Source organism: Eubalaena glacialis, chromosome 6 (genome assembly GCF_028564815.1).
Source record: "Eubalaena glacialis isolate mEubGla1 chromosome 6, mEubGla1.1.hap2.+ XY, whole genome shotgun sequence".
Lineage (NCBI taxonomy): Eukaryota > Metazoa > Chordata > Mammalia > Artiodactyla > Balaenidae > Eubalaena > Eubalaena glacialis.
In genome coordinates, this window is record NC_083721.1 from 47,371,640 (window position 1) to 47,389,177 (window position 17,538).

Below are 17,538 nucleotides of genomic sequence, written 5' to 3' on the forward strand. Positions count from 1 at the left end.
TTTTAGGATTCAAGCCCACAGTTAAGGCTGGTCTGTTAGATTAACAACAACAAAAAAAGAGCACTGTCGTCATTCAACCCTTTATACCTCCCTAAATTTCTTAACACCTGAATAAGTCCAAATACAGGATAGTCGATTAAGCATTTCTTTTTCTAAAAGCAAATCGAGTCACTCTCCTTTCTTGTTAATTTATGCTTTTTCTCATGAGAATGATTTTTTTCTAGAAAAGTAAACAGATGAACCACAGTTTATATCTAAAAAATAAACTTGCCAAATGTTGCTGATACTAAAAACAGATTAGTTATTATGGGAGGAAAATTAGATAATCTAGATTAAATTGCATACTCAAAGGTGCATATAAAATGTTTCTTAGCATTAAGTTTTTGTTATAGTTCTACACTCAGGAGAAACATTAAGGAAAAAATCTTTCCCGATTATCTTCAATGTGGTTGAAACCAAAACATCTCGTACATAATGGTAATTAATATGAATTTGTTTTTACAAAGTATTCTAATTTACCAAATTTCATAGTTAGATGGGGGTGGGGAGAGAGGCTCTCTTGTCCTTCTTCCTAACTTTGCAAATCCTTGAGCTATGCTTTGCTAAACTACCATTCACACCGAGTGTGAGACCATCGTTACCGTGCTACTCTATCAAGAACATTCTAAGATATTTTCTATAATAAAGATAAATAGAGAAAAAGTTAATATACATGTTGCTGTATTCTACAATGTTTGCAACAAACTGTAAACTAACATAGTTTGAACCAACAGTACCCTCAGTTATACAAAACAATTTTTCAACCCTGAGGATGGGTGATTCAAAAACACTAAAGGCATCAAATTAGACTATGTCTATTTCTCCTCAAAATATATTTTCAAAACTCAGAATTCAGAAGTCTGGTACTTTTGGAAATTCCTTTGCTTGAGTTTCCCAGATTTTTGCTCAGAAATTGCTACTATGTATTATAAATGTTTAAAAAAATTCTTCATCTTAATGCAAATGACCAGAGCAGAAAAGCTGACGTGGACAACAGGTTGGAAAACCCAAATCACTTAGCTTATAAATGTATAATGTAGTCCTGGAGGACAACGGTCTGTTAGTCTAGAGGTATCCTTTTTCCTATTGTCAGTCCTTCCGTGAGGAGTCAAGTTTTGATGACCTTTAAATCCTGAATGAGTGGTGAGTATAGGATGTCAAAATAAACCACATAAAAACTTCCTGTCTTAGACAAAAATTCGGTACTTTTTGCCAGTATTTGAATAGTAGATCCTAGATCATGTTTCTAGGTTTTGTTTTGTTTTACTAGATTATAAAAATGATGCTTCCGCATTTAACTTCATCACTGGTTGATTGTAATGATCTTTATGGTCACTGGGAAAACCGAATGCCAGGTGGGTCGGTTTGGACACAAGTTTTGAGGTTTTGGACTTAAATAATGAGCCATAGATCTTAGAAGTCTGATTTTATACCACATGAGGATCCTACTGCAGGCATCTCTCCCTCCATCTCTGCCACTTCTGTCTCTGTCCTGTACTTAGTAATGGAAGACAAGAACAGAAAAGAAAGCACGAAGTTTACTAGATTGCTAATTCCCTACAAATCCTATTCTTGGTCACAGGGGAAATGATAAAGAAGACAATGAAAAGGGTCCAAATTCAGCACATTTTTCTTGTCATCAGAATTTGAGGCACGTTCATGTCACTCCTAAGCTAACACATTACTCCAGACGCAGAAAGTATCGTGAAATTACCTCGGATGCTGGTAATTACCTCGGAGCTGGAAATTACCTCGGAACTTGCTTCCTTAAAAACTGTTTAAGACAAGTAATTGTCTTTTTTTAAGAAAAAACACCCACAGTCTTCACAATATCCCAAAATAGTTTGTTTTCTGGTTTAATAACCTTAGAAACCAAGTAATATCTTATACTTTATTTTGTCCTCTGACTATAATTTGGTTTTTGTGGCTTGGTGTGCTGGCCCACCATATTTATGTACCTTCCTTACATATAAATCAAGAGATTTTTGCCATTTGGGGTATTTACAAAAGATAATTCTCTGCATCTGGCCTCAGAGTTCAGAAACCTAGCAGTTTTAACTGCGGATTTTGTACCAAAAACAGTTTAAAATTGAGTCAATCCATGAAGGGTTTAGGCTGTTTCTCTTTGAATCCTGTGATTGCAGAAGAAAATTGATTCGTTTTCTTTTTTAGATTAATTCTCCACACAACTGATGATCGTTAATAGTTTTTTATATTAGGCTGTTTTGCTCTTTCCTGGCTGAGTCTGGATCCTGTCCCCTTCATTTGTTTTCATTGTTGTGCTCTGTCTTGTATCACAATACCCTTTGAAATTGTGGAGACAAGTGCTCCATTCAGGGGACACACAAGCGCCTAACCTGTGCCAAGAATAGAGGGGAGTTAGACATGTGACTCTAAATGGTGGGATTTGTGGAGTCCCCGGGGCACGGGCAGGGGCTACGGAACCTGCTCGGGGCAGTGTCTCTGTGGCGTTTGCTGCCCATGGGTGTGCCCGTGTGTGGCACGGAGGACCCAGATAGCCGTGTGCATTTCTCAGGCTTTCAGGAACTTCTAAAACGTGAGTCTGGTCTTGGCTTCCACAGTGTGATGATCCTAGTCCTTCTCACAGGGTCCTTTGAGTCACTGCTCTTTGACCCTTCTGGGTCACTCGTCACCTCAGGCTTTTCCACTCTCTCTTGCTTTGCATCCATGAATCCTCAAATGTGTCCAGGACTTAGGAGAAGCTTCTGTCATACCTCAGGGGCTGCGGTGAGCGTTTCTATTCCCTGCCTGAGAAGCCTCTCACTGGTGGTACCGCGTGGGTTCCCAGGGCATTTTCTTCCCTTTGGGCCGTCTTCCTAGTTCTGGTTTCTGACTGATGCTATTTTTGTCTCATAGGGTGCCACCTGTGGAAATGAAGAGGAGAAATAAGATCCAGCCTTGTTTATCAAAGCCAGCTTTTGCCTCTCTCCTGAGGTAAAAATACAAAAGAAACCGTGGCACACAAAATGTTCAAAATGTGTTTGTAATCATTCTCCACACTTGTTTGCCTTTTTTCATGCAAATCTTAGCAGTATAAGTACATAATGTGGTTATCCTACATTTAAGGAAGAGCTTGACTATCCTGTGTCTTTTTGTGCTTTTAGTCAGAACTCTGCATATATTTTAAGAAAAGGCATTGAAGAACTCAGTCAGACCAGTATTCTTTTCACACAGGTGAGATTAGAGAGGTCTATTTGTGTTTGATCATAAAAGAGTGCACTGTCCTTTTAGGGTTTTCTTTCCCCACCCTTGTTCCCATGTTATATTCCACCCTTGTTATTTAACTTCTAGGTTAAAGTTTACAGTAGATATTTTCCTTTCACAGACTTTTAATGAACTACATAGAATGTAAATAATGATTGTTCATTATGGTTGTCAGGACTTGTAGAGAATTTACTCTTCCATCCATAAATATTCTTTTCCTTTGTCACCACTGCTTTGATAGAGTGCTGGTCAAAGTGCTTCCAGATTAATAGAAATCAATGACAGTCGGGTCTGGGCATGTTGAAGTGTGTAAAACACATACAGGCTTTTCAGCATTTTATCTTTTAAGGATCTAAAATTCACATTGTCTTTTCTTATTTTCTTTTATCGTATTACTGTATCTCTCCATGACTGGTTCTTAACCTTTTGGGGCTACAGGTCCCTTTAAAAATCAGCCAACCTTCTGGAAAACTTTAGATACATAAAATATTTTTACATCTGACTACAGGTGTGCCACGGCTGCTTGTAGTCAATCTGTGGGTGTGTGTCCAGTTAGGACCACTGCAAAACTAGAAGAGTGATGTTAAAATTTTTTTTTTTTTTTACCATGACCCATAGTAAGATATACATTTTGCTTTGGAACTTAGTATTCATACATATTTATAATAAAAAAAAGAAAGAATTTTTACCTTTCCTACTCCAGATACCCTGTATTCTGTTCTATTCACTTTAAAAAAATGAGCTGATCATGACTCGCAAAATTGACTTCATGAGCCACCTATGGGTTGCAGACTGCAGCTTCAAAGTGCTACTCTAGAATCAAGGTACTCTTCAGCTTTCGAGAGAAAAGGCATTTTCTTTCTGAGAAAACCCAAAGGGGTTAAAGTATTTATGAAAGATTGCTCAGCAGGTGTGTAAGTCTGCACATTTGTCACGTGACTAGTATTCCCTGGAGGCAGAGCTCTCTCCTTTGCAGTAGCCATCAGGAGAAGCTCTGCTGGGAAACCTGGTGGAGTTACCTGCAGTGCTATGAAGAGGACACCTTTCCTTAGCATTGAGCTTGGGTGTGGTTTCCTTTTTGTCAGGTATGGGTTAGTGACTCCAGATAATAGTAACTTCACTTTTTATAGCTTCGGTTTCTTTGTCTCGTCGACTGAAAAAAAAAAAAAAAAGCACAGCCTAAAAGTTGAGAATGTTTTATTTGGGGACCTTACTGAGGACTGTAGCCTGGGATGGCAGCCTCTCAGATAGCTCTGAGGAACAGTTCCAAAGAGGTAAGGGAGGAAATATAGGAGTTTTTGCTGAAAAAGACAAACAGACATGTAATCATGTTGCAGGAAGGGAGACCCCTTCCAGGGCCCGAGAGTGAGCTCTTGTCTAACACTCGGAAATGAATTGTCTGAGGAGACACACGTGCTGACAAAGCAAGAGACGTTATTGCCAAGGGGCGCAGGGGCGGAGAGCAGGAGGGTAAGGGAACCCAGGATTGCTCTGCCACGTGGCTCGCATTCTTGGGTTTTATGGTGATGGGATTAGTTTCCGGGTTGTCTCTGGCCAATCATTCTGACTCAGGGTCCTTTCTGGTGGCGCACACATCACTCAGCCAAGATGGATTCCAGCGAGGAGGATTCTGGGAGGTTGGTAGGACACGTGGACTGGTGTCTCCTCTCTCTTTTTGACCTTTCCCGAATTCTTCCGGTTGGTGGTGGCTCATTAGTTCCGTGTTCCTTACCAGGACCTCCTGTTGTAAAATAACTCATGCAAATTGTTACTGTCTTTGCCTGGTCAGGGCAGGCGGTTTCAGTCAGTGTTTCCCTTAGCAGTCAGGTATCAAAAGATGACTGCTAATCACAAAAAAGCAGACATCTCAAGTTAATGATTTTAGTGCTTCTCTATGCATAGGAAGACGCAGGAGTCTGGGCTTATTGAAATTATTCCTTTTGATATGCACCTTAACTGTCTAGGGGCAGCATCCTGTTTTTCTCCATCGTGTATTCCCCTCGGGGTGTACCATCTGGGGCGGCTGCAGTGGGCTGAAGGCTTGCTGGCCTCAACATCCTTTGTTTACTGGAATGGCAGGCCACATTTTTTTATCCACAGTCTAAATTGGTTAGTAGAATTTACCTTCCTTTCCAGGCTTTTGTAGGAGTAATAAGATGATCATTATAATGTGATATAACATACTGTAATATAATACGATGTAATGTATAATTATTACAGATAAAGCAGATATTTATTGAGCCCCTACTATGTGTGAGACATGGAGTTATCGACTGAAAAAAAAAAAAAAAGCAGAACCTAAAAGTTGAGAATTATGTTTTATTTGGGACGTTACTGAGGATTTAAGCCTGGGATACAGCCTCTCAGATAGCTCTGAGGGACTGTTCCAAAGAGGGAGGAGCCAGGATTTATAGGAGTTTTTGGGAACAAAAAAACAGGGAGTCAAACATCAAAAGATTACTGCTGGACTTCCCTGGTGGTGCGGTGGTTAAGAATCTGCCTGCCAATGCAGGGGACACGGGTTCAAGCCCTGGTCCAGGAAGATCCCACATGCCGCGGAGCAACTAAGCCCATGCGCCACAACTACTGAGCCTGCGCTACAACTACTGAGCCTGCGCTCTAGAGTCCATGCTCCGCAACAAGAGAAGCCACTGCAATGAGAAGCCTGCAACGAAGAGTAGCCCCCGCTCACTGCAACTAGAGAAAGCCCATGTGCAGCAACGAAGACCCAATGCAGCCAAACATAAATAAAATAAATAAATTTTTTAAAAAAGATTACTGCTAATTAAAGAAAAACCAGACATCTCAAGATAATGAATTTACCCCTTTTCTATGTGTGGGAAGATGCAAGAAACTGTATTATTGGAATTATTCCTTTGATACGCACCTCAGCTATCTGGGGCCAGTATCCTGTTTTCCTTCCTCCTGAATTCCCCTCAGGGTGCACAGTTGGGGGGCAGCTGCAGTAGCCGAAGGCTTGATGGGCTTCAACATCCTTTGTTTACTGAAATGGCAGGCCACGTTCTTTGCCACAGTGCTTAACAGTTATTTCGTTTAGAAATAAAATGTAAGTCACCTAGTACAAGGTCTGACTGGCAGTAGATGTTAATCATCAGTTACCATCATTATCACTCCCACCAACTCCGAAGAATAGCGTCCTTTGTTGCTTTCACCTCAAGGTGCAAAGTCATCTATGGTTTACTTTCCCAAGGAAGCCTGGGAAGATCTTGAATCTCCTCTCAATCTTAAGTCAGGTGACCTGACACTTCCTCTTCCCAGAGCAGATCCTAAGCTTAGGGATCAACCCTGATACAGATAATGACCTTTTTAAGTTGGCTGGACCCCTGAGGCTGCTAACACTTGTCACAACTGAATGTAGCACACACCCTTCTCGAGTAGGAAGGGCTGGTTTCTCACCTCTTTGCTTAGTCTGAATATGGTACAAGTTCTTAGCTCAACTCTAAAGATCTTGAGCTCCTGTGACTTGCCAAGGTTAGTGGTTCCTGAGTAGCAAAGCCAGGATCCAGCTGAAGCTAATTTGTCCCTACTCTACTGCTGTTTATTTGCATTTTGTCATGCAGCCTCTGAAACCCCAGGGGCGCTCTGATCTCCACCTGCAATTTTTATACTAAGGCGGAACAAAACTGATAAGGCCAGAAAGAGGGGGCCATGTGTTGGGGATGGGATAAGGATTAGCTTGACTTGCTCTGCAGTACCTAGTCCTGGTAGGTGGAAATGGCACTTTAATATGTGCTTTACCTCTTCCTTATCTCTCTCTCTTTATTTTTTGATGTGGACCTTTTCAAAGTCTTTATTGAATTTGTTAACAATATTGCTTCTGTTTTGTGTTTTGGTTTTTTGGCCCGGAGGCATGTGGGATCTTAGCTCCCTGACCAGGGATTGAACCCGCACCCTCTGCATTGGAAGGCGAAGTCTTAACCACTGGACCACCAGGGAAGTCCCTGTTCCTTCCCTTTAATTAAAAAAACTTATTTCTTTCTACTTCATAATGGTCCCATAAAGAATTAGTTTGGAGTTGAAATTCATTCAGTCATTTTTTAAAAAAATTATTTATTTATTTATATTTATTTTTGGCTGTGTTGGGTCTTCGTTTCTGTGCGAGAGCTTTCTCTAGTTGCGGCGAGCGGGGGCCACTCTTCATCGCGGTGCACGGGCCTCTCACTGTCGCGGCCTCTCCTGTTGCGGAGCACAGGCTCCAGACGCGCAGGCTCAGTAGTTGTGGCTCACGGGCTCAGTTGCTCCGCGGCATGTGGGATCTTCCCAGACCAGGGCTCGAACCCGTGTCCCCTGCGTTGGCAGGCAGATTCTCAACCACTGCGCCACCAGGGAAGCCGCCATTCAGTCATTTCTTAAATGTATGTTGTCTGCCTATTGTGTGCCAGGAGCTAAAAGTGAGGGAAAAAGCAGAGGTGCCTCATCAAACATTGTTGTCTGAGAGAGTACCTGAGTGGACGCAGGGGGGCAGGGCAGGCAACAAGAAGACAAATACCCGTAGTTCTTGTTCTTGAGTAAATTTTAATTTAATGACCTCAGGAAAGAGTTCAGTTCTAGCTACCTCTAACTTTCAGTGTGTTTTTATATATTTTCACAGCTGACAACAGCTTTATGGTACGTTTTCTTTTGGGAGTGGATCAGCATCTGTACTTCTACTTTCCCTTATTTCTTCCTTTGTCTCTCCCTGTAGATGGCTGTCACTGGTGTTTGCTGGTTTTTAAATTTTGTGCCCCCCCTACTCCCCACTCAAAGCTGTTACATAATTTTGGTTTTATTACTTGGAAAGCGTTTCCCTTCCTGGCGTGTAGTTCCAGTGCACATCCTATTGTAGGTAATATTTAAATAGTGTTTAAGATGATTTTTAAAGAATCTTAAAAATAATTATATATTCATGTATAGTTAATACAAGAGGAATGACATACTACAGTTATTTACAGTTGTGATTTTAAAAACATGCAAATATTGTACACATTTGGGAACATCATTCTTTATCCTTTTCTTCCAGGTTTCATCAGTTTCACCCTTTTCTGTGTGCAGCTGATTTTAAAAATACTGCTTCCTTGTATGGTAGCGATAAGTTTGATTTGCCCTATGGGATAAGAACATCAGGTCAGTAATATTATTCTTACCCTGCCCTATTAATATGAGTGGTGTTTGATGTGAATCACATGTTTGTATAATTTTAAGGCCTTTTAATCTTTCTGTTTCATAATGATTCCTAAGGATAAGATTTGGGGATTGGGTGAAAGGAATTAAATTTTAATACATAAATCCCCATTCATTTTGAGTCAGTGTGGAATAAAAGAATGAAAAAAGGTAGATTTTTTTGTTTTTGAGAAACTGCTTTTCACTTTTGTTTTGCCACCGTATTATTCATGAGTTTCAATGCCTTACTTTATTCCAGTTCAGAATTAGCAAGACAACCCTATGGGTTAACTTCCTCCCTATTTCCCATTTCACCTCTTTACCTATGAGTTTTATTTTATGTCATCAGCACATTCTAGGTCCTTGGGCAATCTTTTAATTTAATCAGAGGATATTTTATTTTTGCTAAATTTAGAGAGAATTACTCCATTTACTAATGATGAAACGATTTTCCCTCTGCTTGGTGACAACTGCTTTGCCTTGCACAATTTTATAGTCTAGATTTTGAGAGACCCTGAAAGCCTAGGAGGTGACAAGCCTATAGTTTCCTGAGTTAGACTTTTCTTATTCAGCTGATCCTGGGTGTGTGTGTGTGTGTGTGTGTGTGTGTGTGTGTGTGTGTGTTTTTAAAATACATTGCAGAGAGTTTGATAATCTAATAGGTTTAAAGTTGCAGAATATTGATTTCTATACCAATGTCAGTTTCAGAATCATCTGATATGATTAATTTTTGGTTATGATTGTTTTTAGATTAAGCATCTTATTTTTCTGGGGTTTTTGGAGAATGTCCTTAGAGCATTTACCATTTTGAATGCGCCTGTTAAGTAGTGCTGGCTAATTGCAGTTGTAACATGAATTTTCACCACAGAATAAATCACAGGTGGCCATGCCAGTTTGAAGTGGGTTTTGGGGAGGGCAGTAGATAAGGTGGTTTACTGTGTACCTAAGAAGTCATGATTGCTTTTATTCATAATACTCCCATTTGTTTTCTAGCCGAATACTTTCGACTTGCTCTTTCAAAACTGCAGAGTTGTGATCTGTTTGATGAGTTTGACAAGTGAGTTTGTTTTCTTGCTTCTGTCTTACTTTTAGTTTTAGCTAAGTTGATTCAAAATACGTACCCCAGTGTAAAATATATTCACTCAGGAAGATTCCATAGCTTTTGTGCATAACTAAAATCCCTAGGAGTTATTTCTATGACACTTGAAGTAAACAAACTACAAATATAGTTTAGAAGTTGCATAATTGGTTGGCTCAAAAGATTGCAGACAGTCTTGATGATGTGCCATGCTAGTCCCAAGTCAGGACATTTTTAACCCACGTTCATCTTTTCTAAGTTGTTGTTACTGAAGAATTAATTCACACTCCCTGTTAATCAGCTCACAGCCTCCTTCCATGGCATGGTTCCCATACCTTCCCATACATCTTCTAAACTGCTCCCTCATGAGGATCTTTTCTGTTTCACTTGAATATTGGATTTCAGAAGCAGCTCTCTTCCTTTTATTCAGAATTACATTTGAGGGAAGTGAACAGCTTGCTTAGATACACATTTTCTTTTTTTTTTTTTTTTAAACATCTTTATTGAAGTATAATTGCTTTACAATGGTGTGTTAGTTTCTGCTTTATAACAAAGTGAATCAGTTATACATATACATATGTTCCCATATCTCTTCCCTCTTGCATCTCCCTCCCTCCCACCCTCCCCATCCCACCCCTCTAGGTGGTCACAAAGCACCGAGCTGATCTCCCTGTGCTATGTGGCTGCTTCCCACTAGCTATCTATTTTACATTTGGTAGTGTATATATGTCCATGACACTCTCTCACCCTGTCACATCTCACCCCTCCCCCTCCCCATATCCTCAAGTCCATTCTCTAGTAGGTCTGTGTCTTTATTCCCGTCTTGCCACTAGGTTCTTCATGGCCTTTTTTTTCCCCTTAGATTCCATATATATGTGTTAGCATACTGTATTTGTTTTTCTCTTTCTGACTTACTTCACTCTGTATGACAGACTCTAACTCCATCCACCTCATTACAAATACCTCCATTTCATTTCTTTTTATGGCTGAGTAATATTCCATTGTATATATGTGCCACATCTTCTTTATCCATTCATCCGATGATGGACACTTAGGTTGCTTCCATGTCCTGGCTATTGTAAATAGAGCTGCAATGAACATTTTGGTGCATGACTCTTTTTGAATTATGGTTTTCTCAGGGTATATGCCCAGTAGTGGGATTGCTGGGTCATATGGTAGTTCTATTTGTAGTTTTTTAAGGAACCTCCATACTGTTCTCCATAGTGGCTGTATCAATTTACATTCCCACCAACAGTGCAAGAGTGTTCCCTTTTCTCCACACCCTCTCCAGCATTTATTGTTTCTAGATTTTTTGATGATGGCCATTCTGACCGGTGTGAGATGATACCTCATTGTAGTTTTGATTTGCATTTCTCTAATCATTAATGATGTTGAGCATTCTTTCATGTGTCTGTTGGCAATCTGTATATCTTCTTTGGAGAAATGTCTGTTTAGGTCTTCTGCCCATTTTTGGATTGGGTTGTTTGTTTTTTTGTTATTGAGCTGCATGAGCTGCTTGTAAATCTTGGAGATTAATCCTTTGTCAGTTGCTTCATTTGCAACTATTTTCTCCCATTCTGAGGGTTGTCTTTTGGTCTTGTTTATGGTTTCCTTTGCTGTGCAAAAGCTTTTAAGTTTCATTAGGTCCCATTTGTTTATTTGTGTTTTTATTTCCATTTCTCTAGGAGCTGGGTCAAAAAGGATCTTGCTGTGATTTATGTCATAGAGTGTTCTGCGTATGTTTTCCTCTAAGAGTTTGATAGTGTCTGGCCTTACACTTAGGTCTTTAATCCATTTTGAGTTTATTTTTGTGTATGGTGTCAGGGAGTGTTCTAATTTCATACTTTTACATGTACCTGTCCAATTTTCCCAGCACCACTTATTGAAGAGGCTGTCTTTTCTCCACTGTATATGCTTGCCTCCTTTATCAAAGATAAGGTGACCATATGTGCGTGGGCTTATCTCTGGGCTTTCTATCCTGTTCCATTGATCTATATTTCTGTTTTTGTGCCAGTACCAAACTGTCTTGATTACTGTAGCTTTGTAATATAGTCTGAAGTCAGGGAGCCTGATTCCTCCAGCTCCATTTTTCTTTCTCAAGATTGCTTTGGCTACTCGGGGTCCTTTGTGTTTCCATACAAATTGTGAAATTTTTTGTTCTAGTTCTGTGAAAAATGCCAGTGGTAGTTTGATAGGGATTGCATTGAATCTGTAGATTGCTTTGGGTAGTAGAGTCATTTTCACAATGTTGATTCTTCCAATCCAAGAACATGGTATATCTCTCCATCTATTTGTATCATCTTCAATTTCTTTTATCAGTGTCCTATAATTTTCTGCATACAGGTCTTTTGTCTCCTTAGGTAGGTTTATTCCTAGATATTTTATTCTTTTTGTTGCAATGGTAAACGGGAGTGTTTTCTTAATTTCACTTTCAGATTTTTCATCATTAGTATATAGGAATGCAAGAGATTTCTGTGCATTAATTTTGTATCCTGCTACTTTACCAAATTCATTGATTAGCTCTAGTAGTTTTCTGGTAGCATCTTTAGGATTCTCTATGTATAGTATCATGTCATCTGCAAACAGTGACAGCTTTACTTCTTCTTTTCCGATTTGGATTCCTTTTATTTCTTTTTCTTCTCTGATTGCTGTGGCTAACACTTCCAAAACTATGTTGAATAATAGTGGTGAGAGTGGGCAACCTTGTCTTGTTCCTGATCTTAGTGGAAATGGTTTCAGTTTTTCACCATTGAGGACGATGTTGGCTGTGGGTTTGTCATATATGGCCTTTATTATGTTGAGGAAAGTTCCCTCTATGCCTACTTTCTGCAGGGCTTTTATCATAAATGGGTGTTGAATTTTGTTGAAAGCTTTCTCTGCATCTATTGAGATGATCATATGGTTTTTCTCCTCCAATTTGTTAATATGATGTATCACGTTGATTGATTTGCGTATATTGAAGAATCCTTGCATTCCTGGAATAAACCCCACTTGATCATGGTGTATGATCCTTTTAATGTGCTGTTGGATTCTGTTTGCTAGTATTTTGTTGAGTATTTTTGCATCTATGTTCATCAGTGATATTGGCCTGTAGTTTTCTTTCTTTGTGACATCTTTGTCTGGTTTTGGTATCAGGGTGATGGTGGCCTCGTAGAATGAGTTTGGGAGTGTTCCTCCCTCTGCAATATTTTGGAAGAGTTTGAGAAGGATAGGTGTTAGCTCTTCTCTAAATGTTTGATAGAATTCGCCTGTGAAGCCATCAGGTCCTGGCCTTTTGTTTGTTGGAAGATTTTTAATCACAGTTTCAATTTCAGTGCTTGTGATTGGTCTGTTCATATTTTCTATTTCTTCCTGGTTCAGTCTCGGCAGGTTGTGCATTTCTAAGAATCTGTCCATTTCTTCCAGGTTGTCCATTTTATTGGCATAGAGTTGCTTGTAGTAATCTCTCATGATCGTTTGTATTTCTGCAGTGTCAGTGGTTACTTCTCCTTTTTCATTTCTAATTCTATTGATTTGAGTCTTCTCCCTTTTTCTCTTGATGAGTCTGGCTAATGGTTTATCAATTTTGTTTATCTTCTCGAAGAACCGGCTTTTAGTTTCATTGATTTTTGCTATTGTTTCCTTCATTTCTTTTTCATTTATTTCTGATCTGATCTTTATGATTTCTTTCCTTCTGCTAGCTTTGGGGTTTTTTTGCCCTTCTTTCTCTAATTGCTTTAGGTGCAAGGTTAGGTTGTTTATTCGAGATGTTTCCTGTTTCTTGATGTAGGCTTGTATTGCTATAAACTTCCCTCTTAGAACTGCTTTTGCTGCATCCCATAGGTTTTGGGTCGTCGTGTCTCCATTGTCATTTGTTTCTAGGTATTTTTTGATTTCCCCTTTGATTTCTTCAGTGATCACTTCGTTATTAAGTAGTGTATTGTGTAGCCTCCATGTGTTTGTATTTTTTACAGATCTTTTCCTGTAATTGATATCTAGTCTCATAGCGTTGTGGTCGGAAAAGATACTTGATACGATTTCAATTTTCTTAAATTTACCAAGGCTTGATTTGTGACCCAAGATATGATCTATCCTGGAGAATGTTCCATGAGCACTTGAGAAAAATGAGATACACGTTTTCTGACTACAAAAGGCAGTTTAGTTTTTAGAAAAATTTGGTGTCCATTTAACCCCTTAGGAATTGAGTTGCCAAAGACAGACTTCTTAGCAAGTCAACTTATCTTACAGAGGTGGACTTATTTCACAAAGTTTTAAGCTGTACTTTAGAATTTGGCCAGTTGTCCAGTGGGATGAGAAGGGTGATCTGTAGCTGTGAGGCCTCCATTAAAAAGGAAAATAGCAGAATTCCCCCTCTTATCCAAGAGAATAGAGGTGCTTTTTGGTGGGTGCAGAAATGGGGGTAGTAGACGGAGGTGTGAAAATGGAGATACTTTACAGAACAGAGCTGGAGGAGCAGTGCTAGATTTTGTCTGAATTTATCTAATTTTTCTCTGTCAGGGGCCCAGATTATTGAGTTGTAGATTATGTAATAATGTTGGTTCATTTCAGTTTGTACTTTTTATAATTTAAAACTATGCCATCAACCTAATCAATTTCAATTTTTGATTGCATATCCACAGCAACCAAATACATTCTTTTCTAACCAAAATTTATACAGCTCTCATCTGTAGGATATTGCTTTATGCAGACCTTTGGCATGTGTGCTTTTTACCAATTCTCTCTAATTTTTACAACCACCCTGCAAAGTATGGTTGATGATCTCCATTTTTTAAATTGAGAAACTGAGGCTAGGCAAACATATGTAGTTTGTTAGAGCTGGTAAATGTCAGAGCCAGGATGTGAACCTGGGTGGGTCCATCCAGGGCTGGATGTTTGACTTAACAGTGATAATGGTTATACCTTAAATAATTGTAGCAGGTATCTGCAAAGCTTTGAAAAAAAATCCTTGGCCCTGTAAATGTGAGATACTGTCAGGATTCTTGATGGGACATGACTGGAACTTTTGTTCTTGCCTGTTTCTTTTTTTTTGACAAGTTTTTTTTTTTTTAAATATTTATTTATATATTTATTTTTGGCTGTATTGGGTCTTCATTGCTGCGCACGGGCTTTCTCTAGTTGTGGCGAGCGGGGGCTACTCTTCGTTGCGGTGCGCAGGCTTCTCATTGCGGTGGCTTCTCTTGTTGCGGAGCACGGGCTCTAGGCGCACGGGCTTCAGTCATTGCCTGGTTTTTATCTTAGAACTAGCCGTGCTTTATTTAGTTGCTTTCAGAGCCTCTTCCTGCACAGGTATTCATCATCTGTATGTGCCTCAGCCAGGCTACCTCGTCTCTTCTTGCTGACTTGGTCTGGCTGCTCCCCACCCTTTCCTCCTGCCCCCCACTCCCGCCATCAACCCACATCGGCTTCTCAGCATCACTAGCATGGGAGGGAGGTGGGTGTGGGTGGTGAGGAAGGACTGAAAATCATGCTGATTGCACAAAGGTTCTTGAGTCTGAAGTTGTTAAGAGATGGAAGTACCATCAATGTACAAGCAGAAACTGTGCAGGTATACAGTGAATGGAGACTATCCCTGTAGGATCCTCCCAGAGTGAGGGCAGTGATGCACTAGACACTCAGCATTGCTGAATTGCTTGATGTGATGTGTGCAAACTTGGTCCCTAGAGACTTCAGAAAGAGTGTTTTGAAAGTGGATAAGAATATACTTGTGACAATATTATCTTCATTTAGATATTAACTTTTAGGAGGAGTTCACGTGTAATAATAAATTTTACCTACATTTTAAGTAAGTCATTCTACATTTGTCTGAAACCCACAGTACAATCCAAAGATCATAACAGGCCAGCCCATGCCTGAGCAATAAATATATTTTAAGTAAACTCCAGAAAGGCAGAATACACTAACCTGCCTATCGCTGCCTCGGAGTCAACTCAGTCTACCCCCCAAATAACCTTATACATTTCCCATTTCTCCTCTCTGCCTGGGGAAATGCTGTAGAAGAAAGAGGTGTGAGAACACTCTGTCCTTCTCTGGCAGAGGATCTGGACCGCCCTTAGTTGGGGAGTCCTCCCTGAGCCCTCACTGTGGATCCAGGAGCTGTGGCCCTCATGTACCTGGAGGAAGCCTTGCTGGCCGAGGCTTGCTCACTCTCTGTAGGGGTCTGTAGGTCAGAGAGGAGGGGCTCAGGTGGAGAGAGGTGAGAACCTCATTTTCAAGTCCCTTCCCCCTTTGGCTGTTCTGTTCACCTTCTATCCTCTTTGTCCCTCCCACAAAGGTTCAGACATTTTTTTGTTGTTTCAAATCTGTATCCTTTACTTATCTCATTTAGCATGTGTGATGCCCTTGGTTGGGATAGATTTTACTGTGAATGGGAAAACTCCAAATATCAGTTGCATTTGCCAGATACAACTTTTCCTCTTTCTTACAATTGTCATGTAAATGAAGCCTGCGGGTAAGCAATCTCAGGCCAGCTTAGCAGCTATTGATCATCAGAGACCAAGGCTTCTCTATTGTGACTCTGTTATTCCTCCTTATGGTCCAATCTGATGGCTGGACTTCACCAGTCATGTGTACATTCTGGCCAGCAGGGAGGATGAAGGGGGAAGGGCATGCCCCCAGCCATTAAGACTTGCCTCCTTCTTTAAGGACATTTCCCAGAAATTACATATAACACTTTATTACAGCCAGTGATGTGCTGGAGCCTGTTGGTACCAACTTGTGAGAGCTGCCGCTCTTCCCCAGTCCGTGTTCAGTGCCGTCAAGGTAGAAGCTTGAAATTAGCCATGGTGGGAGTATATATTTATACCATGGAAATTGGCAAACACTGCAAACTAGGGCTTCCCCATCACCCCCCTCTCTCCCAAAGAGGACTGATTGTTAAAAATCTGCTAGCAACCACCAATGATATCCCATTGGCTAGGGGTATAATCACAAGGCCTTTTCTGTTTCTGTGCCTGGAAATATTCAAGATTCTAAAGTCAGTTACGTAACACTATACCAACCTAGCTCGGTGCTTGAAGCAGCCAACTGTGGTTTCTTTCTTGGAAATGAAAGCTGTTGAAACATATTGGTGTTGCAGATCATTTTGAAGCGGGGTTTCTTATGAGGTCTTATTTATGCCACCTTTGTAGGTAATGTGAGTAAAGTAACTCAGTGAGGCAGAGAGAGCCTTTTTCTAAAGTCACTACCATGAAGAACTCGGGCCAGAAATAAAGAGGGAAGGGAACAGGAGTGTGCATGTTTGGCCGTAACTCTGTGTGGAAGAGCCCAGGAGAAGAAGCCCATGCTGCTTCTTTGCTCTACCTTCCCTCTTCCCTAACCCCTCCATCCCGCCCCCCCCCCACCAAATCTGTTCTTTTTCAAAGTTTTTGGTCACTTAGTAATAATCGTAATAATTTGCCTCCCTTCTTGTAATCACATCGGTTAGAAAAAGTATTTTCATTATAGAAAGTTGCCTTTCGCCCTAATTTTGTGATGAGTTCTCAATTTTCCCTGTGAAAAGATGAGAACACATGATAGGCCATTTACATACCCCATTGTATTTTATTATTTTATTTATCTTTTTGGTATTTTTTTTTTTTATAAATTTATTTATTTATTTTTGGCTGTGTTGGGTCTTCATTTCTGTGCGAGGGCTTTCTCTAGTTGCGGCAAGTGGGGGCCACTCTTCATCGCGGTGCGCGGGCCTCTCACTATCGCGGCCTCTCTTGTTGCGGGGCACAGGCTCCAGACGCGCAGGCTCAGTAGTTGTGGCTCACGGGCCTAGTTGCTCCGCGGCATGTGGGATCTTCCCAGACCAGGGCTCGAACCCGTGTCCCCTGCATTGGCAGGCAGATTCTCAACCACTGCGCCACCAGGGAAGCCCGGTATGTATTTTTAATAGAGGGTTAATCTTGGGCTTTTTCCTTTATATTCTTTCTGAGTTTCTCTCCTGAGCAATGGTCCAGCAGGTTGGGATGGGGTGAATACTGAGGCTGCTAAACTGTTCTGTAAAGAATCCCAGTTACCTCACCTCACCTGTTCCTGCTCAGTTGTGTGGA

The 17,538-nt window shown here is 40.5% G+C and overlaps 1 protein-coding gene across 18 annotated transcripts in view; it reads left to right on the forward strand.

The window, feature by feature from the left end:
* Positions 1-17,538, forward strand: part of ST3GAL6 (ST3 beta-galactoside alpha-2,3-sialyltransferase 6) — an 89,602-nt gene that overhangs the window by 42,699 nt on the left and 29,365 nt on the right. For all 18 annotated transcript variants that reach the window (XR_009701335.1, XM_061194055.1, XM_061194054.1 and 15 more), the window contains 3 exons: positions 2,917-2,994; positions 8,285-8,388; positions 9,418-9,481. Coding sequence is in view for 17 of the 18 variants with exons in the window: in XM_061194055.1 (XP_061050038.1) it covers positions 2,917-2,994; positions 8,285-8,388; positions 9,418-9,481 (246 nt within the window). In the remaining variant the exon portion in view is untranslated. The remainder of the gene's footprint in view (positions 1-2,916; positions 2,995-8,284; positions 8,389-9,417; positions 9,482-17,538) is intronic.